The sequence below is a fragment of the Heterocephalus glaber genome, unplaced genomic scaffold (genome assembly GCF_053883595.1).
Source record: "Heterocephalus glaber isolate CG9 unplaced genomic scaffold, H.glaber_assembly_v1.0 deba00001056, whole genome shotgun sequence".
Classification (NCBI taxonomy): Eukaryota; Metazoa; Chordata; class Mammalia; order Rodentia; family Bathyergidae; genus Heterocephalus; species Heterocephalus glaber.
Window position 1 is genome coordinate 1,377,112 of NW_028258182.1, and position 21,847 is coordinate 1,398,958.

Genomic DNA, 21,847 nt, shown 5'->3' on the forward strand with positions numbered 1-21,847 from the left:
CTATCAGCAGAAGACTTGGCTGGTGGGGGAATGACAAGGCCTTAGAATTGGTAGGAGGAGATAAATGCATGGAAGGAGAAAAATGGCTTTTCAGATTGGTGCCACATTTTGGTATGCACCTCAACCTTTATGGTCCTAGGATTTAGAAATAACTGCCAGGGCCAGGGCTAGCTCAAGATCCCTGGGGGTGGGGGGGATGGGGGATCCCCTTCTAGATTTCCCCAACAATTTAAATTCTCGGTGGCTGAGCTTTAGCATGAGTTCTCTAAGTCAGCCCTGATGCTTCTTGTAGGTGTTACTACATTTGTTGTACATAGCTCCTTTATTACAAAAAGAAATGTATGCTTCAGTTGCAAAATACCTACCATAATTTCTGCTAAGGGAACAAATCCAATAACAACTCTGTTGTCTTGGCGAGTCTGGATCTCCTGAATGTTCCCTCTTCTCTGTGCCAGATCTGCTAGCACAGGGCTGAGATAATCTCTAGGCACTATAATCTCAAGATTCATCAGAGGTTCCAAAACCTGCTTGTCAGCTTTCTTCAGGGCCTAAAGAGATTGAAGATTTAAGTCAAATTTTTATTACAGAGAAAAGGATCCATAAAAACAAAATACTGTCCATACTCAAGTCTAGGGCTCTAGAAAACCTACTGCTTGAACTCTCTATATAGTGATCGATCACATTTTGTAAGAAGTCAAGAACTTCACTGTTTGCTTACATATACTGGGAGCTATGAGCCAGAGAGGGCAATCCAGGAGGTAAGAGAGCTTTACAAAAAAAACCAAACTTATTTTCTACTTTTAAAACAAACCCTTTTTTGCAAAACATATGTTGAGAATCTTAAGACTTCAAAGGCCAAGAACATGCACACAGAAAATGACCTTCAAATGACATGCAACTGAAAATGTCTTTCAGGATAAAATAGTGGAGTAGAAAAAGGTAAAAATTGAGAAAAAATGCTACAACCAAGGACTCTTACAACATCCTGTGCTCATGGAACTGTCCCCTTTTCTCTTTACATCTTTTCCTTGACAACATTACATACTGCAGAGCTTCAGCAGCCCCTCCTAGGAGGCTTTCTTACCACCACTCCACAGCCCAGCCTGAGTGCTCCAGCCATGTACTCCACAGGCCTGCTTTGGGAAAGGTCTTGGTATTGTACAGCTCTCCAGATGCTCCAAACTGAGCTTAGCATTTTCTTTTCCAAACATTTCTCTTCCCTGTTTCTACTAATGGCATTTGAAGTTTGCATAGACATGCATCTTCTGACTTATTTTTCCTAGTAGGCTGTGAGATTTCCATTCTTATTGCTGATATCCTAATTCAGACTTGGATTCTATTTCCCATTCCAATCCCTTCTGTATTATACTTCCATCTTCACTCAGAATGAAGTTCAAAGCTTTAATACAGTGCCGAAAAGGTTTCCCTATAGTAACCCCACTTAGTTTTTTGACACTGTTTTCACTACATCCCTATCTTCATCTGACAAGGGGTCTTTATATCTCTGGACTGTCCCCTCCTATGTCCAAATCCTCCCCAATCATCAGAGCTTGAATATTAATTTCTTTCCAAGAATCTCCTCTAATTCCCAGCTTTTATGGTACTCTGCCTGTTCTAATATTTTGGCTATCTGGCTATATTTAATTTGCTTACTAAATCATGAGCTCCCTTAAGTTGAAGAAACAAAATTATCCTATTGGTGTCCTCATGTCCAGGAAACTGTAAACACAACACAAATGGTTCAATACCTCTATGAACGCCATGAACTTAAGTAGAGAAAATAAACTGTCATTTAAAGTAATGAAGTAAGACTAAAGACTAAATGTTTTAGCCCCATAGAGTTAATTCTCATTCTCTAGTATATTTTTATTTTTATTTTTGGTACCAGGGATCGAACTCAGGACCTTGGGCTTGTAAGGCAGGCGGCCGTACCACTGAGCTAAATCCCGGGCCTAGTATGTTTTTATTAAAAAGGTTAATCAAATACTTTGACCATTTTTTTTAAGACAAGGTATATGTAATTCAGCCTGGCCTTGAACTCACTATGTAGCCCAGACTGGCCTTGAACTTGCAGTGATCCTTCTGCCTCAGCCTCCTAAGTGCTGGGCTTAAAGGCATGTGCCACCATGCTCAGCTAATTTGACTTTTTAAAGGCATAATAATACTTTGAAGGTCAAAATTCTGGGGTTCAGAAACATTAAATCATCTTTTGGATTACTACTTCAATATTAAAAACAGTATCAGGAGAAATCTTTTAAATTACTTAAATGTTCTCAAAATAGAAATATCACCTGTAGTCATTACTAATTATATTCTTAGATGAACAATATTTAAATCCTTTTTTCCAAAGCATAGTTTTTGGTTTTCTGTTTCAGGCTGGCCTCAAACACATGGCAATCCTCCTGGGTCAGCCTCCCAAGTGCTGGGATTACATGCCCAGTCTATTTTTAATATGTACTATACTCTGGGTTCAATCCCAGCACCAAGAAAAATATGAATTTGAAATCATATGAAAAAAGTTCAATTCAAGGGCTGGCATATTTATAATTATGTATTTAAATAAGACTATAGAAAAGCAGATCTCAAAAACAGCCCATGTATTAGAAAACAGTTGTAAAAGCAAATGTTCTAATGTAAAAATCAGTCACCAAGGGTATCCTCACACTGAGAAGAATGCATGGGATCAGCATTAAGCACACCACATTCCTGGGGGTTGATCCAGCTCTGGAGGTCATTAAGCAGGAAGCAGAGTCCATGACACTCAGGAATTCTCCCCAGGTAACCATACCAAGACCACATGCTCCATGCTTCGAGGAGGGAAGACACCCCTGAATCTGTTGTTCAGTGGGACTCAGCTGGTTTCTTAGCGAAAGCAATCTTACTTGAATAAACATGAACTCTAAAACTGAAACTAGTATTAGATCTTCAGTGTCCTTTAGGTTATAGATCAGGGCCAAGCTAACCCTGATCTGTCCTTTCTGTGAACCTACCAGGCTTGCCTCTAATGGCTGTGTCTGGGATGTGGAAAGCACAGACATCACTGAAGGAAACTCACCTCTGTCAAAATCAGCAATCTTTGTGACCAGTACTTTCTAATATCCTTCGTGCTAAGAACTGTTACTGACTGTAAGACTCAGGAGGCAAGAACAGGAAGCAGGCTCTATAGGCACAGCTGTCTGTGAGGTCAGTGGTGCTGCATTCAGTACAACTGCCTTAAAAGGACTAGAACTGTACTTCTATACCTTTTGTACACATCTTGAGACACAGGCGGAAATCATAGTTGCAGAGGTACCAGGATGAATTACCAGTGAATGTAAAGTAATCCTCACATCCTGAACGGGGGATCCAAGCAGGGGTCCTGTGCAAGAAACATCGTGTTAGGGTTCAGTTTGCAGTGAGGAGTAACAAAAGTGTGAAGGAGAAAAACACTAGTAAAGTTAGGAAAAGATAGAATGGTCTGTAATATATGAAGTGATTGAGGCTGGAGGTGTAGTTCAGTGGATTCAATCCCTAGCATATGCACTTGTAATTGATTTATCCCAATTAGAAAGGTAAATGGTGCTGAATGTAGGAGCCCACCCCACTAACACTGCAAAAGCAACTCATTTGTAATTAATGAAAAATTACTTAAATGGATATATTAACATATCTTTATATAGTATTTTGCCATGCACATACACACACAATGATTCAATGGCCAAGTGGGCTATTACACTTCCCCTTGGTTGAGCCCTTACCTTGGAGGCATGCACTGTGAATTCCATTTTCAACAGCCTCCTGGGAGTCCTTCAACAGGTCTCTGCTGACACTGTCAGCATACTCTATCACCGGTGTGACAGAGGGTGTCTCACCCGGCCTTGCTTCCAGCTCTACACTCACGAGATGCTGTCTGTCCCCTAAAGTTTTATCTAAGGTATCTAAAACACAAATTGAATATGGTACCTCAGAGATTTGTTCTGAAAAGTTACAGAACAAATGGATGTCATCACCGGCAAAAATGCAGTCAACAAGCTCATGGTCTCATGTTTTGTGTTTTACCTGTGGCGTGAGCTGAGTTGAGGATGGTCTCTCGGTATGCCACCTGGAGAGGCCCCAGGAAGGTCTCTAGGCCGTATTCCCGCTTGATTCGGTCATGAATAATCTCAATATGTAACTCCCCCATACCACACAGCACAGTCTAGTTAGAAGAGGAGGAAAATAATATCAAAGGAAAAACTACATTTTTTTTGCAAAATACTACATAAAAGTATGATGTTAATATATTCATTTAAGTAATTTTGCCTTAATTACAAACAGCTTCTTCGGCAGTTTTTTTTTTTTTTTGGAGGAGGGGGGGCTCCTACATCCAGCATTGTTTACTTTTCTGATTGGGATAAGTCAATTACAGATGAATCACTTGGCAACTCTCTGAGAGTTCAAATGTCAGCTGGGCAAATAACACTGAGCTACTGCACTTCCCAATCATAAAGCCTAATTGTGGCCAGTACAATATGAATATAATTGATGTTTACAATTTCTGGTTTGTTCCTGTAAGAAGAGGGAAAAGTCCCTTTCTTAATAAGCAGCAACTGTCTTGAAACTGTAGCTGAAGATAACACCCTATAAATGGAGAGATAACCTTACCCCAAACACTTAAGAACCACAAGGTATTTCCCAACCACCTTGGGTATCTTACAGCTTTATGTACAGTCAAAACCTTCATACTAGTTGGAGGTCTGTAAAAGAACCATCATGTAAAAGAGAAACTGACTTCTATCTTTTTTTGAGCAATGTTACTTTGGGTCCTTGTTAGAACATCTGAATTTGTATCAAAACCACTAAGTGTGTGTATCTCTTTTTAACAACCATGGTTATAAAGAAGGCCTTTTGTGTATAAGAGCACAGTGCAAGGTATACGTATTTGCTTTATCTTATTCATATACTATCTGTGTATGTACCCAAAGACAGATCTCTTCTAGCCTTTGCTCTTGGCTCTTGGGAGGTGACCTCAAGGCCCCTAGAATATCCTATCTTTTTTTTTTTTTTAATTCTTTTATTGGTACATTTTAGGTGTACAACACATTTACATTTCTCATTGGGAACTTGTAACTTTACATGATGAATCTTGGTTCTTATTTTTTCCCCATTCCTAGCCCTCCCTTCACCCCCTCCACCCTTCCCTATTTACAAAGACTATTTCTATTTTTTCCATTTCTCATAATTTTTCCTTTCCCCTGCCCTTCCCACTACTCCTACCCCTTTGGACCTTTTCTTCCTATTTCACATTATCAGTTATTCAAGAATATCCTATCTGATCAAGTGTCTACCTAGGGGCTTTGTCCTCTGTACTAACAATGTGACTCACAGGCTTTGGAACACTATCAACTTTGAACTCCAGAGAAACTAAAGGTATCAGCCTGAATCTATGGGAAGACTTGAGACTAAAGGTTAACTACGTGGACTCTGTGATTTGAGTTCCAGTAAAATCTCTGGGCACAGGAGGCTCCGGTGAGCTGCTCTGGGTAGCAGTGCTCTTTACCCGAAGGCAGCATGCTCCCGAGGACAAAGGAAGTGTGAAGCCTCCCAGACTACCCTACGTGTCCTCTTCCTTTGGCTACTTTTAATTTGTGTCCTTTGGCTGTAATGAAACTGTAATCACACGTTTTTTTAAAAAAGGATTACTTGGCATACAATTGCTTTTTAATATAAAGCTGAAAATAAATTATTTGTGTATAAACACAAACAGAACAACCTAATATATTTGTACATTTATATTTGAAAAATATGTTGTGCTCCTAATACAGCATCAAACATATGTTTGGGGAAAAGTGTGGAAGGATAGTCAAGTTTTCACAGAAAGGGCAACTTCAATTCTTCATTTGGTATTTTTGTGTATTATTTTGCTATTAAAATGTACTGCAATTTTTTAAATAAAATGTTTTTAAAATAAAAGTTTGTTTTAATTATTATTGTAGCCTTTATGATCAATTAAGCTAAATTACTGTACTACACATTTAGCATTTTGGGAAGCTAAAGCATTTCATATTTTCTAGATTAACCAAATTAGTTTATCTTTATAAAGACAAACATAATATTTTAAAAGGTTTCCTTCTAAAATCTTATACAACAGACATTACCCTGTCCTCCTAAAAGGATGCAGAAAGTAATTTTTTTCCTTGATGAATCAAGAACATCTGCTACTACTCTCCTGTATTGGAACCCTACTCTCTCCCACAATGCTCAGTTCTAATCCACCACTCCAGTCCATTTCAGGTGTGTTATTGTCATTAAAGTGCTATCTAGACCTCTCTCCTAAGTGTGCTGCTTTTACAAGCCTTGGTGTAAGAGGCTCAAGGCTTTGAGCTGAACCTGATTTCCACATCTCTCCAAAGGCAGTTTTATGAAGGGTCCAAAATGCCAGGGGATAGTTTCTGTGTGAAGTGTAATTATATTAGGGAAGTAAGGAGACTTTGTTTATTTAGCATGACACTCAACCTAAATAACCAGAAATTTATATTATCAATCAAGAAAAAAGCTGTTTCAGAAGCACAGACCAATGAGTGTTTTAGATATATGCATATGTCCACACACATACATACAAATCCTACCATGGAGAGATTTCTAGGGTTAAGGAATAATGTACATACTTGTCCAGTGTCAGGATCAAGCTTCACTTTCAAACTGGGATCTTCACGCTGAAGGCATTTCAATGCATGATCCAAATCTAGGGGATAAACAACAACTGTTTTCTTTGCATTTTGTTTTTTAGATACATGTTGTAGTATGGAAAAAAGATGAACAAGCACATAAACTCTGAAAAAGTGAATGTTATGGCTTATATCTAGATGCCTCCAAAAGCCCATGTGCTCATAGGCAGGGCTTTTGGAAGACGAGTGGATCATGGGGTTGCTACGCCTAAAAGTGATGTTAGGAGGTGGGGCCTGGCTGGAAGAGGCAGTCACTGGGGCGTGACCTGGTAGGGTTTATTGCTTCCTTGGTTGCTCCCTTCTGTTCCCTGGCCACCACGGAGGTGAGCATCTCTCCTCTGCCCTCGCTCTGCCTACCCCTCCACGTTGCCTTCCTGCCTTGGAGACAGCCAACTATGGAATAAATAGATGAGCCAGCTGGGTGTGGTGGTGCACACCTGTAATGGCTGCACTTGGGAGGCTAAATTCTTTTATGAATTTGAGGCCAGCCTGGGCTACATAGTGAGTTCAAGGCCAGCTTGAGCTACATAGTGAGGCCCTGTCTCAAAACTAATCCAAACAAACAAGTCAGCAAAAATAAACCTCTCCTACTTTAAGATTTAGGTGTTTGTATTAGGTCTCAGCAATAGGAAAGTAACTAAGACAGAAAATTTCAAACAGCCATAAATGCTTTGTAGAGAGTAAAACAAGGTGACATAATAGTGATGGGAGGTTATTTGAGACTTAATGATCTGGAAAAAGTTTCTCCAGAATGATTTAGGAAAAGACACAGAAAAGAAAAAACTTATGAACAAAATCCTCAAGAAAACTGGTCTCAAGTTAGAATGGTGGTACATGATACAGAAAAGCAGCAAGACGGCCCGTAGCCAGAGATTGGTGGGTAAAATGAAAGGTGGAGATGGAGCTCAGTGGTAAAGTGGTTTTCTAACGTGTAAGGCCCTGAGTTTGACCCCTAGCATCATAAACAAGTTCCATCAGATGAGATGTGCAACAGGGATTATACTATATAAGGGCCTACAGATCATGGTAAGAAGTTGGGATTTGGGAAGTGTCTTCTGGGCTGCCATACGACTGCCCCCTGCACAGAGGAGGTGAGCCCCACGGGTGCCAAAAGCACCCCACCCCCCGCCACTGAAATGAGAAGACACATAAACAAATCTCAAAACCAGACTCCCAGATCACCTAAAGCAACCCCAAAGGGCAATGAGATGGGACAATCTCATACTCAACCACCTAGACTCCCTGAACTGGCAACAAAAGAGGATCTGGAAAAAATGAAATCAGAAATAACTTACCAGAAAAGATGAGAGATTGTGTCCATAGTGCAAGACATGATAAATCTAGAGAGGACACAGATAAAAAAAAAACAGAGGAGTTGAGAAACATGATGGAATCCCAACATAGGAAACAAATGGAATCCATAAAACAAATGCAAACAGATTTCCAGGAGAGTAAAAACCCCATTGAAAGTTTACACAGCTGAATGAGCCAATGTAAGGACAGAATTTCAGATATAGACGATAACACTGCAATTAGTGACCAGGAAATGAAAAATTGCTTTAAAACTGTAAAGGAACACGAGAAATCAATCCAGCAGCTGTTCAGACGATGCAAAGAAGAATAACATAGGACTGATCAGAGTCAATGAAGAAACAGGAGAGAGTGCAGATGACAAAAAAACTGTTCATAGAAGTGATCGTAGAAAATTTCCCAAGCAGGGGAAAAGAACTTGACATACAGATAAGTGAGGCATATAGGACTCCAACTAGCCTTAATAAAAAAAAATCTACACATAGGCATATAATTGTTAAGATTCCAGAAATCAATCCAACAGAAGAACAAAATTCTACAAGCAGTGAGAGAAAAGAAACAAATCACATACAAAGGAAAGCCCATCAGGATCACAGCAGACTTCTCAATACAAACCCTCAAGGCAAGAAGAGCTTGGAGTGACATATTTCAAGCCCTGAAGGAAAACAGCTTCCAACCCAGACTGATGTACCCTGCAAAACTATCTTTCAAAATTGATGAAGAAATAAGATACTTTCATGACAAAGAGCACCTTAGGAACTTCATGAATACCACACCAGCACTCCAAAAAATTTTAGACAAAATCCTAGGAAAACACAATGAGGATCACAACCCCAGGAAGCCCAGCAGAAAGAATCCATTGGGCACAACAAGAAATTAAAGCAAAGGGGGAGAATGCAACAAAAAGAAAAAGTCATGACAATGATAAGTCAATACGTTATCAGTTATAACCATCAATGTTAATGGTCTCAATTCACCACTCAAAAGAAATAGACTGGCAGAATGGGTCAAGAAGCAAGAGCCAACAATATGCTGAATACACAAAACACACAATTCGAAATGAAACTCACAGACTGAAAGTTAAAGGGTGGAAAACAATACTCCATGTGACAGGAATGCAAAAAAAAAAAGCAGGAGTAGCTATCCTCTTTGCAGACCAAATGGATTTCAAACCAACACTGATTAAGAGAGGCAAAGAAGGACACTACATCCTTCTAAAGGGAACAATCCAAGAGGAAGAGATGACAATCAAAAATATATATGCACCAAACACTAGTGTGCCCAACAATATAAAACAAATACTAATGGACATGAAAAATCAAATAAGCACTAATACAATAGTAGTGGAGGACCTCAATACCCCCCTGTCACAAATAGGTAGATCAACTAGGCAAAAAAATAAGCAATGAAATACCAGAACTCAATCAAACTCAGGAACAAATGAACCTAACAGATGTTTACAGAGTATTCTACCCCACAAAATCAGAATATACATTCTTTTCAGCTGCACATGGGTCATTCTCCAAATAGACCATATACTCACTCATAGAACATGTTTAGGAAGTGCAAAGGAATTGAAGTTATCTCCTGCATATTATCAGATCATAGTGTGATGAAATTGGAGATCAACAGCGAAAGAAACCACAAGAATTTCATGAACATATGGATACTGAACAACACACTTCTGAATAACCTATGGGTCACAGAGGAAATTAAAGAAAAAATCAGACAGTTCCTTAAATGACAATGACAATACAACATATCAGAATCTATGGGACACAATGAAAGCAGTTTATGATGGAAATTCATAAAACTGAATACTCATATTAGGAAAACAGAGCGAGCCCAATTAAACAACCTGATGCGGAACCTCAAGCTTCTAGAAAAAGAAGAGCAGGACAAACCCAAAGCTCATACAAGGGAGGAAATTATAAAGATCAGAGCAGAAATCAATGCAATGGAGACTAAGAGAACAATACAAAAACAACAATGAAGCCAAGAGTTGGTTCTTCAAAAGAATAAACAAAATTGACAAACCCTTAGCCAACCTTATCAGAAAAAGGAAAGAAAAGGCCCAAATCCATGCAATTAGGAATGAAAAGGATGAAATTATAAAGGACCAGCCGGGGATATAGCTCAGTGATTTCGCCTCCTGCTGCACAAGCGCAAGGACCCGAGTTTGATCCCCAGTACCAAAAAAAAAGAAAAAAAAAATTACAAAGGACCCAGCAGAAATCCAGAGGATCATCAATACCTACTTTGAGAACCTATAAGCCAATATGATGGAAAACACAGAAGAAATGGACAGATTTCTAGATACATATGAATTACCAAAGTTGAAGGAAGAAGACCTAAAAATTCTAAACAACCCAGTATCAATCAATGAAATTGAAAATGTAATTAAAAACTTACAAACCAAGAAAAGCCCAGGTCCTGGTGGCTTCACTGCTGAATTCTACAAGACATTTAGAGAGGAACTACTGTCACTAGTTTAAACTCTTCAAATTGAAAGGGAAGCAATACTCCCGAATTCATTCCTGGAAGCAAACATCACCTTGATCCCCAAAGCAGAGAAAGACTCAGCTGAAAAAGACAACTGTAGGCCAATCTCACTAATGAACATAGATGCAAAAATCCTTAATAAGATACTGGCAAATAGAATGCAGAAGATCATCAAGAAGATCTTACACCCTGACCAAGTGGGATTCATCCCAGGGATGCAGGGATGGTTCAACATATGCAAGTCAATAAATGTAATACACAATATTAACAGAGCCAAGGACAAGAACCATATGATCATCTCAATAGATGCAGAAAAAGCACTTGACAAAAACCAGCATGCATTTATGATAAAAACCCTACAAAAAATTGGAATAGATGGTCTCTACCTCAATCTGATAGAAGCCATCTATGAAAAACCAATAGCCAATATCATGCTAAATGGTTAAAAACTGAAATCCTTCACACTAAAATCAGGAACAAGACAAGGATCTCCACTATTACCACTCCTGTTCAACATACTTTTGTAAACATTAGCCACAACAATTAAGAGAAAGAAATAAAAGGAATAAAGATAGGAAACAAAGAAGTCAAATTGTCATTATTTGTAGATGACATGATACTCTATATAGAAGACCCTAAGAACTCCACCAAAAATCTTCTAAACTTAATAACCAAATTCAGTCAAGTAGCTGGATACAAGGTCAACACACAAAAATCAATAGCTTTTCTGTACACAAAAAACAGACTCACTGAGAGAGATGAGGCAATCAATTCCTTTCACAACAGCATCCAAAAAACTGAAATACCTAGGAATCAACCTAATGAAAGAAATCAAAGACCTCTTCTTTGAAAACTATAGCACTCTGAAAAAGAGAGATTGAAGGCAATAAAAGAAAATGGAAAGACATCCCTTGGTCCTGGGTAGGAAGAATCAACATAGTGAAAATGGCCATACTTCCAAAACTGCTATATAGATTCAATGCAATCCCAATGGAAATCCCAGCAGCACAGTTCAAGGACCTTGAGAAAAAAAATTCAAAAATTCATTTGGAACAAGAGATCTAAAATAGCAAAAGCAGTTCTAGGCAACAGAGACATGGCAGGGGGTATCACAATCCCAAACTTGAAACTATCCTACAAAGCTACTGTGATAAAAACAGCATGGTACTGGCAAAGAAACAGACCTGAGGACCAGTGGAACAGATTAAAAGATGCAGAAACAACTCCAGACACACTCAGCCACCTCATCTTCGACAAAGTAGCCAAACACCCTCAGTGGAGGAAAGATAGCCTCTTTAATAAATGGTGCTGGAGTCAAAGATGAAAACTAGACCTATATCTCTCACCATGCACTAAACTAAAATCAAAATGGATTAAAGATCTAAATATTAAAACAGAAATGCTGAACCAACTGGAAAAGAGGTTAGGTAGAACTCTTGAAGACACTGGTGTAGGGCCAGAAGGGGGCTCCCCCGCTGCCATCCTAGGCTCCTAGGGCAGAGAAGCTGAACTGGTCCCAGCACCCTGAAGGAAGCTCCCACGCCGCCATCCCAGGCACCTAGGGCAGAGAAGGTGAACCGCGTAGGTGCCAGGCGCACCCCCTCCCCCCACCCCGTGGAAATGAGAAGACACATAAACAAGCCTCAAAAACAGACTTCCAGATCGCCTACAGCAACCCCAAAGGGAAACGAGATGGAATACTCTGATACTCAACCACCTGAACTATCTGAACTGGCAACAAAAGAGGATCTGGGAAAAATGAAATCAGAAATAATAACTCAGATAACAGCAAAGATTTTGCTCATGGTGCAAGACATGATTAATAAATTTAGAGAGGACACAGATGAAAAAACAGAGGAGCTGAGGCACATGATGGAATCCCAACATAGGAAACAAATGGAATCCATAAAACAGATGCAAACAGATTTCCAGGAGATCAAAACTCCAATGAAAGTCTGCACAACAGAATGAACCAATGTGAGGAAAGAATTTCAGATATAGAAGATAAGATTGCAATTAGTGACCAGGAAAAGAAAAATTGCTTTAAAATTGTAAGGGAACACGAGAAATCAATCCAGCAGCTGCTAGACGATGCAAAGAAGAATAACGTAAGACTGATTGGAGTCAATGAAGAAAGAGGAGAGAGTGCAGATGACATAAAATATCTGTTCACCGAAGTGATGGCAGAAAACTTCCCAAGGAGGAGAAAAGAGCTTGACATACAGATAAGTGAGGCATATAGGACTCCAGATAGCCTTGATCAAAAAAAATCTACACATAGGCATATAATAGTTAGGATTCCAGAAATCCAACAGAAGAACAAAATTCTACAAGCAGTGAGAGAAAAGAAACAAATCACATACAAAGGAAAGCCCATCAGAATCACAGCAGACTTCTCAATACAAACCCTCAAGGCAAGAAGAGCTTGCAGTGATGTAGTCCAATCCCTAAAGGAAAACAGCTTCCAACCCAGACTGATGTACCCTGCAAAACTATCTTTCAAAATGGATGGAGAAATAAGACACTTTCATGATAAAGAGCACCTCAGGACCTTCATGAATACCAAACCGGCACTCGAAAAAATTTTAGACAATACCCTAGGAAAAGACAATGAGGATCACAACCCCAGGAAACCCAGCAGAAGGAATCCATTGGGCGTGACAAATTAAACACAAAGGGGGAGAATCCAACAAAAAGAAAAAGTCATGACAAGGATTTTAAAACTTTTAACTTCATCTCCCTAATGAGCGCATAATTCAATCTTGTTATTGTACTGATTAGTATTTGTCTGATTTTAGAGTTGCACATCTTTCCTTGTGCTGTACTGGCTGTTTATCATCTTCTTATGTCTACTTTCAATCGGGTTGTCTATTAATGAGCTGTAAGAGTTCTTTATATATTCTGGTCATAGGTTATATGCATTGTAAATATGGTCTGTTTAAGGACTACTTTTCATTTTAATGATGTCATTTAAAGTTCTAAATTTTGATGGAATCTCATTTATCAATTTTTTTCTTTTACACATCATGTCTTTTGTATCCTAGGTAGTTCTTGCCTAGCCTGAATTCATAAATATTTTCCCTTATAATTTCTTCTTAAAGTTTTATACTTTTAGGCTTTCATATTTAGGTTCATAGATCCCTTCAAGTTATTTTCATGTATAGAAATAAAGGGGTGAGGTTAATTTTTTTATATACGGATACCAGGAGTTCTAGTGCTGTTTGCAGAAAACACTATCTCTTCCTCGGCTCTTGAATTGAGTTTATATTCTATAAAATGCTAATGTTAAATAATCTTTCAAAACTCAGTGGACCATATATGTGTGGTTCTATTTCTAGATTCTCTGTCTTATTCCAATGATCTATATATCTTTCCTTACACCAACACTGCCTTGATTACTGTAGCTTTAGAAGAAGTCTTAAAATTAGGTACTAAACATCTTCCAACACTGTTTTTGTTTTATTTTAACTTTTCTAGGTCCTTTGTACTCTTACATAACTTTTCAATTTCAATATCCAATTCATTTATAGCAAGTATACACAGACCTGAATTTTTATATATACCTTGTGTTTTCTAATCCTGCTAAATTCAAATTCAAGTTCTAGGGCCTCCTAGAGATTTTGTAGTATTTTCTCTGTAGATGATCATTTCATCTGCATATAAAGATTTTGCTTCTACCTTGCCAATCCTATCCTAATTGTGTCATTTTATTGCCAGACTAATTTGGTTGGACCTAGGTTTCAAAGTTTAATGGACAGATAAAGAGTAAGCATATCTGCCCTTGTTCCCCACCTTAAGGAGAAAGCATTGTATCTTCTCCATTCATATAAGGTGTTCTTGCTTCAAGTATGGAGTACATGTCTTTGATCTGTTGAGAAGGTTCTGTTCTACTTTTAGTCTCCTGATAGCTTTTACCATGAACATCTGTAGAATTTAGTCCAATACTTTTTCTCCAACTAGTGACAGGATCATATGGCTTTTTCCTTTCCTCTGTTAAAATGATGACTTTTGGGGGTGGATCTTCCAATGCTGAACCAACACTGCCATCCCTATAATAAAAACCACTTTCTACATCCTGCCAGATCTGACTTCTAATAGTCTGTTTTGTTAAACAAATTTCTATCTATGTTCATACTTTTTTCTTCTATTTTCTTTATCCAGTTTTAGGATTAGCACAATGTTGATTTCCTAAAATGAGCGGAGAAGTGTTCCTTCTTTTTACTGCTTTAATTGTTTGATATAATTTATCAGTTAAAATGTATATGAGCTTGCTGTTGTCATATAGGTAGGTTTTCAAGCTAGGAATATACTTTCTTTAATAGGTGCTATTCAAATTTGATATTTCCTCCAGAGTTAGTTTCATTAATTTGTCTTCCAAGGTACTTCTTAGAAGTTGCCAAATTTATTTCAAAAAAGATTTTTGTAATATGCTTTCTATATCCTTTTAAATTCTGTAAAATGTGTGGTAATGTCTTCTAGATCTTGATATTGTAATTTTAAAAATGTATAATTGATATTGTGTAATAGGAAGAAAAGGACTAAAGGAGTAGGGGAAGTGGGAGGGGTAGGGGAAAGGAAAGAAGGGAAAAGAAAAAATATGAGAAAAGGAAAAAAATAGAAACAAAGTCTTTGCAAATAGGGAATGGTGGAGGGGGTGAAGGGAGGGCAAGGGAAGGGGAAAAAAAATAAGAACCAAGATACTCATGTAATGGTACAAGATCCCAATGATGAATATAACTGTATTTTATACCTAAAATGTACTAATAAACTTAATGGGAAAAAAAAATAAAGACATTGGTATAGGAAGATTTTATGAACAAAACCTCAGTTGCCCATAAACTACCACAAACAATCAACAAGTGGGATCTCTTATTAAAAAGCTTCTGCACAGGAGGAGAAACCATCAACAGTGTGAAGAGACAACCTACAATATGGGACAAAATTTTCACCTGCTGTTCCTCAGACAAAGGTGTAATATCTAGAATCTATAAAGAACTTAAAAAAATCCCAAATTTAAAGACCCAATCCAAAAATGGGCACCTGAAATGAACAGGCATTTCTCATATAAAGTAGTAAAAGCATTGCTTGTCGGCCTTTTGGCTAAGATCAAGTGTAAAAGCAGTAAATAAATACATGAAAAAATGTGCAACATCACTGGTCATTCCAGAGATGCAAATGAAAACAACACTGAGATTCCACCTCACCCCAGAAAGAATGGCTGCTATCATGAAATCAACCACTAACAAATGCTGGCGGGGCTGTGGGGAAAGAGGGACACTGCTCCACTGCTGGTGGGAGTGTAGACTGGTGCAGCCACTGTGGAAATCAGTATGGAGATACCTTAAAGAACTAGGACTGGAAGTCCCATTTGACCCAGCTATTCCCCAGCTGGGTATCTTCCCCAAAGAATTAAAAGAATCATACCACAGCGATATATGTGCACCCAAGTTTATAGTGGCACAGTTTGTAATAGCTAAAGCTTGGAAGCAGCCCAAGTGCCCATCAACTGGAAACTGGATAAAGAAGATGTGTTTTTTAAATAAAATGGAGTACTACTCAGCCATAAAAATGAGAAATTAGAGACATTTATAGCCAAATGGATGCACACTGAGGTCATACTCTTAAGTGAAATAAATAGGACACATGTAAATACTGAATAGTTTCTCTAGTGTGAGAAACTGAAAGTGCAAATAAGGAATAAAAGGTATAATAGATAATGTGAAATAGGAAGAAAAGGGCAAAGAGGAAGGGGAAGTGGGAGGGGTAGTGGAAAGGAAAGAAGGGAATGGAATTAATATGGGAAAATAAAAAGATGGAAACAAAGTCTTTGTAAATAGGGAGGGGTGGAGGGGCAGAAGGGAGGGCAGGGGATGGGGGAAAAATAAGAACCAAGAGAAATTATGTAAAGGTGCAAATTTCCAATGATAAATGTCATTATATTCTATACCTAAAATGTACCAATAAAATTCATTTTTAAAAAAAGTTGGGATTTTCACTGGGAAGTCACTGAAGGGCTTTTCTAAAAGGGGCAATAACATCATCTGATCATATTTTACAAAGATCAAGCTAGGAGATAACAGAAAAGTAAAATGCCTTTAGAAATAGTGATAGTAATGAGGTGGCTAAAGAAGGATAAAATTACATCAAGAATAACAAATACTAGTACAATCCCTCAACAATGTATTAACACAACCACAGAGGAAATACGAATATATTATTTGCATTAAATATGCCATCTAAAATGAAATGATACTTAAATACAATTAACTGGTAAGTATATTCTTTTTCTTTATAAACTAAATATGGTAGAAGTTCAGCAGACATAAAATGAGCTGAAGGGAAAGACATGAGCCATAGGTCAATGAGCTACAGTGGTCAGTCACACACCCAGGGTGCTCTTTGGGACACAAACCAGGCCTCTGGAACTGTGCTAACAGTGGCCACTGGCAGATATCACCAATCTGAACTGGAAGGTATTACAAATGGAAAATGCACACCACATTTCAAAGACTTAATATGATAGAAATGTAAAATATCTCATTAGTACTTTTTAATATTATTTTCATGTTGAAATGAGAATACAGATTTGAGTATCCCTTATCTGAACTGCTTGAGACCAGAGTTCAGAGAATTTCAGATTTTGCATTTTCGTATCAATCTGAAAATCGATAAGTTAGGTTAAGTAAAATATGTCATTAAAAATCAATTTCACCATTTGTTTTCCTTACACAGCTGTAAGAGGCTTTTGCATTATATATGTGGGTCACACCCACTTCCACTGGACAATGCTGTTCTAGCCTTCATGACCTGAAGGGGCCCCAGAACCTGCAGCACAGGTGTCCCCTGGAGCTGCCAACAGGCTCTGGGGACCCAGACCTGCTGAGTCAGACAGAGTGTATGTTTTATCAAGAATCCTGAGATGTGTATGCACATGCAAGGTAAACAGGCACTGTTTTAGATATTTTTTTTACAGAAACCCAAAGAGAGTAACTATACAACTCTTTCTGAATGAAAAGATATTGTTAAATTTTATTGCAAAATAAATTCATCCAAAATATCTATGAAAACTGTCCCTCAGGGAGCTTGCTGTGGTGAAAACGGCACTGTAACAGAAGTTATCTATCCAATGCAAACTGGACAGGGTGAAAATGCAATGGAAGCATAGGAAAGGGACACAGTGCTCTGCAGGACAGATACTGGAGTCAGGGAGCCCTGGGAAGTCCCTGCCTAGGACCTCTGAGCTAATGCCCAAGAATGAGACTTCTTCGGACACCAAACTTTTTCTCCAAGCTAAAGGCTTGAGTTCTTGAAGTAAAAATAAATTGGCTGGTGCAGTTCAACAGCAATCTTCAAATTTACACTTAGGTGCTCATACTATGTTTGAAATATGAAATGATCTGAGTATGCTTAAAAGAATTCATGGTGGCCCATACCTGTAATCCCAGCACTCTGGGAGCCTGAGGCAGGACAACTGCAAGTTTGAACCCAGCCTGGGTAACTTAGTGAGACTCTCTCTCAAAATAAAAAATAAAAGTGGCTGGGTGGGGGTGGGCAACTTAGAGATTTAGCAAGACTCTGTCTCAAAATTAAAACATTAAAAAGGTGCCGAAGATGTATCTCAGAGTGAAGGTCCTGAATTCAATCTCCACTATGGCAAAAAACCAAAACAAACTAATAAAAAGCCCTCATGGGTTACTCTCTTCAGGCAGCCTCAATCCTTATGTGCCTGGCCACTCCTGATATAACTAGCATGCCGCACTTTGATATACTGGGCAGCCAGACTCATCACCTGATCCTTGTCTACCCAAGTCAAGTCTACATCTACATGGCCTGACAGCGTTCTAGGATAATGGGAAAACTGCTGTTCTACCTGTTTAAACTTCAATGCTGTTCCTTCACCAAACGGCCAAGAAAAGACCCTGTTCCCTTCAGTACTTGGGGCTGTCTCACATCTGCACTTAGGAAAGAAAAACTAAGTTTGTCCTTAAACAATCTAATACAGGAGTTCATTAACCTCATAGAGGGCCAGGGGTGTAGCTCAGCAGCACGAGGCCAAGTTCAATTCCCATTACGCCGCCCCCCACAAAGAACTTCATAAAGAGGTGATGCTTGAGCTGAGGCCTAAAAAAAAGTAAACATTTTCCAGGCATACAATGTCAGAGGAAACCATTATAATGTGAAAGAGAATAGGGTGAAAAGAAACAGCAATGCTTTAAAAAGGGTAAAGCATCTTCAAGAAATTAAAACTAACTTTCCTATGGGTGGATAAGGTATGGGTACCTTAATTTTTTTTCTTTGGCAGTATTAGGGACTGACCCAAGGAGCACTGAGACAAGGCCTTCATACGTTGCCCAGGCTGGGCTCCTGTCTTCCTACCTCAGCCTCCCAAAGCCAGGATTACAGGTATATCCACTACACTTGGCAAAACATGGCTTTTACCAGACTCCTCGGCAATCAGCGTTGGCCAGCGACATATTAGAAATGTTAAGAGGGAAGGGGTTATGGTACATCTTCCTCCCTCTTAAGCCTTTTCTACTTTCAAGAACTCCAAGGTGATGATGGCCTAGGCTCCTGTAGTCATCACAGGAACTGTGTACTCAGGCAGAGCGGAAAGACCAGAGCCTGGGTGCCTAGAGATTCTATGGAGCCACCTTCTAACCTTGGGGCTACAGATGAAGATAAAGATAGAGATGAAGATGAAGATGGAAGAAAAGAAAGAAGAGGAAGAGGATGAGGAAGAAGAGGAAGAAAGGGAATAAGAGGAGGAGGAAGAAAAGGAAGAAAAGGAAGAAGAGGAAGAGGAGGAGGAAGAAGAGGAAGAAGAAAAGAAGTGGAAGAGGAGGAGGAGGAAGAAGAAAAAGAAGAGGAATAAGAAGAAAGGAGGAGGAGGAAGAAGAAGAAGAAGAACAAGAACTTTGGTCCTATCAAAGCAATTATTATTTAGGGGCTTTTCTGTTATACGTAACCAAGTCTAATTAGAAATGATTCAGCTGCAATCATAGACTTTATATTCCACACAAAGGATTTTGGGTTTGTGCTGTTTAGTAATAAAAAGCCCCTGAAGAATTCTGAGCTAATATGCTAAACAAAGCATATAGTGTAATTCCCCAAAGGCCAAACAACATTAACTATAATATATAAATTTCTTCACTGGATTCTAGAGGTTGAGCTAGGAAACAAGGTAAACTGGTATTTTTATATATGAAAAGCTTGAGTAATCAATCAATTACTATCTGATCCAATACACTAGAAGGCCAATTACTTGTAAGCTCATAGCTAACCCCAGAAGAACAAGAGTAAGGAAGGAGAAAAATGGCCAAGATATAAGAAAAATATAAAAGAGTTTGTAAAAATCAAAACACCTTAGGTGAAAAAAACCCCCAAAAACTAGACCAACCACAAGAAATGCTTACCAGTAAGTTCAAATCCAATTTCAAATCACATAAAAAATCCTTGCAGTTATACTGAATATTTTACTCCGAGCATCAGAGCACTAACCACCGATACACCGAGACTCTGTACCTGGCTGCTTAGACCCTGATGGGGGCTCTATGGTACAGAAGAAGACTGGTTCTGGGATTTCCACCCCGGCCAGGAGCAGTCTCTCTGCTTCACTGCTTCGTCTCTGCTGCTTTTCTCCCTCCCTCTCAGCTCGCCGAGCTGCAGCCAATGCGTTGGACTTGGAGGAGACAAGGGTGTCTCCAGTGGCAGTCTGCGAGCAAACACATGACATGGAACAAAACAGGCTCTCAGCAAGCACTCGTCTGCACCAACAACTACTAGATAAAAAATTGAACGTGCCACTTTTTTTTCCTCACCAGAACTCAAGAGAAATAAATTCATAAAGCTCACTCTAACTCTGTAGATTTAAAGCTCATTTGACTTGTGTGAGAATTTTATCCAAAATATTGCTGTAATAAATTCTAACAATAAAACATACATACATGCAACACACACTCAAAATTCATTTGGCAAAATAAATGTACCTGCTTAAATTTTCAGTCATAGCAAGAAAGGTTAAGGAGAAATCCATTATAGTGCTTTATTAACAGTAAGAATTTATTACTGTTTTACAGAAAATTCTCGAACCAAAATACACAATTAACCAGAATACCCTTGCTTATGCAAAATTGATACTTTGTAGAACTGTTATTCTTTAAAACTACAATTTCAGTTTTCATCTCTTACATCGTAAAGCTCTGTCCCAGTTTCCTTCTCTGTAAAGACAGTCCTATGAAGCAACAGTGCAAACACATTTGTAGAGCTCCTTCTAATATGTACAAGGAGCAGGTCCTGCCTTTAAGCAGACAGAGGGGATACTTCAATATCAGAAGTTCAATATCCAGAGTATGGGAATTTTCTACCACGGCATTCTGAAATTTACAATTAACCATGTTAAAAGTAACGATGTTTACCCAAATTACAAATACACCAAAGTTTAATGAAAATGTGACTTAATCCACAAACATGAAATGTCCTTAGTTTAAATGCACCAAAAATAGGAACTGGATAAAGATGTGGTTTTTTTAATAAAATGGAGTACTACTCAGCCATAAAGAATGAGAAACTAGAGTCATTTATAGCTAAATGGATGCATATTGAGGCCATACTCTTAAGTGAAACAAATAGGACACACATGTGTAAATACCAAATAGTTTCTCTAGTGTGAGAAACTGAAAGTGTAAATAAGGATTAAAAGGATTAAAACAAATAATTGATAATTTGAAATATTAAAAGGTCCAAAGGTAAAGGGGTGGTGGGAGGGGAAGGGGAAAGGAAAGAAGGGAAAGGAAAAATTATGAGAAAGAAAAAAAAATGGAAAGGAAATCTATGTAAATAGGGAAAGGTGGAGGGGGTGAAGGGTGCACAGGTAATGGGGAAAAAAATAAGAACCAAGATACAGGTACAAGGTACAATGATAAATGTAAATGTATTGCATACCTAAAATGTACTGCATACCTAAAATGTACCAATAAAAGAATTTTTTAAAAAATCCACCAAAAAATAGATACAACATCAAGTATTTTCATCTGTTCATACAGTAAGTGTCTGTGTAGCACCTACTTCACTGCAAGTATTGATCTATGGACAGGACAGAACTGTGAACAAAAAACAAAAATCCTGGCCCTCATGGAGCCTTCATCAGCAAAATATCTTTAGTTATTTCTTAATGAGTTGTATGGTTAGATTTAATTTTCTGCAATGATCAAAACAGGTAAAAGTCCAATGAGGGATATTTAAGTTTATCTACAAATTGTATATTTATCTACAAATTGTATATTTTACTTGGATTTGAACTTTGTGAATATAAATATAATATAACCCATTCTTTCTCTGTTCTATACTTT

The 21,847-nt window shown here is 38.3% G+C and overlaps 1 protein-coding gene across 7 annotated transcripts in view; it reads right to left on the minus strand.

Annotated features, from left to right (window-relative positions):
* Positions 1 to 21,847, minus strand: part of Gfm2 (GTP dependent ribosome recycling factor mitochondrial 2) — a 52,935-nt gene that overhangs the window by 727 nt on the left and 30,361 nt on the right. For all 7 annotated transcript variants that reach the window (XM_004874143.4, XM_087209588.1, XM_004874146.4 and 4 more), the window contains 6 exons: positions 20,022 to 20,211; positions 6,627 to 6,703; positions 4,039 to 4,177; positions 3,738 to 3,917; positions 3,243 to 3,358; positions 366 to 548 (listed from right to left, as the gene is read on the minus strand). In XM_004874143.4, coding sequence (XP_004874200.1) covers positions 366 to 548; positions 3,243 to 3,358; positions 3,738 to 3,917; positions 4,039 to 4,177; positions 6,627 to 6,703; positions 20,022 to 20,211 — 885 coding nt within the window. The remainder of the gene's footprint in view (positions 1 to 365; positions 549 to 3,242; positions 3,359 to 3,737; positions 3,918 to 4,038; positions 4,178 to 6,626; positions 6,704 to 20,021; positions 20,212 to 21,847) is intronic.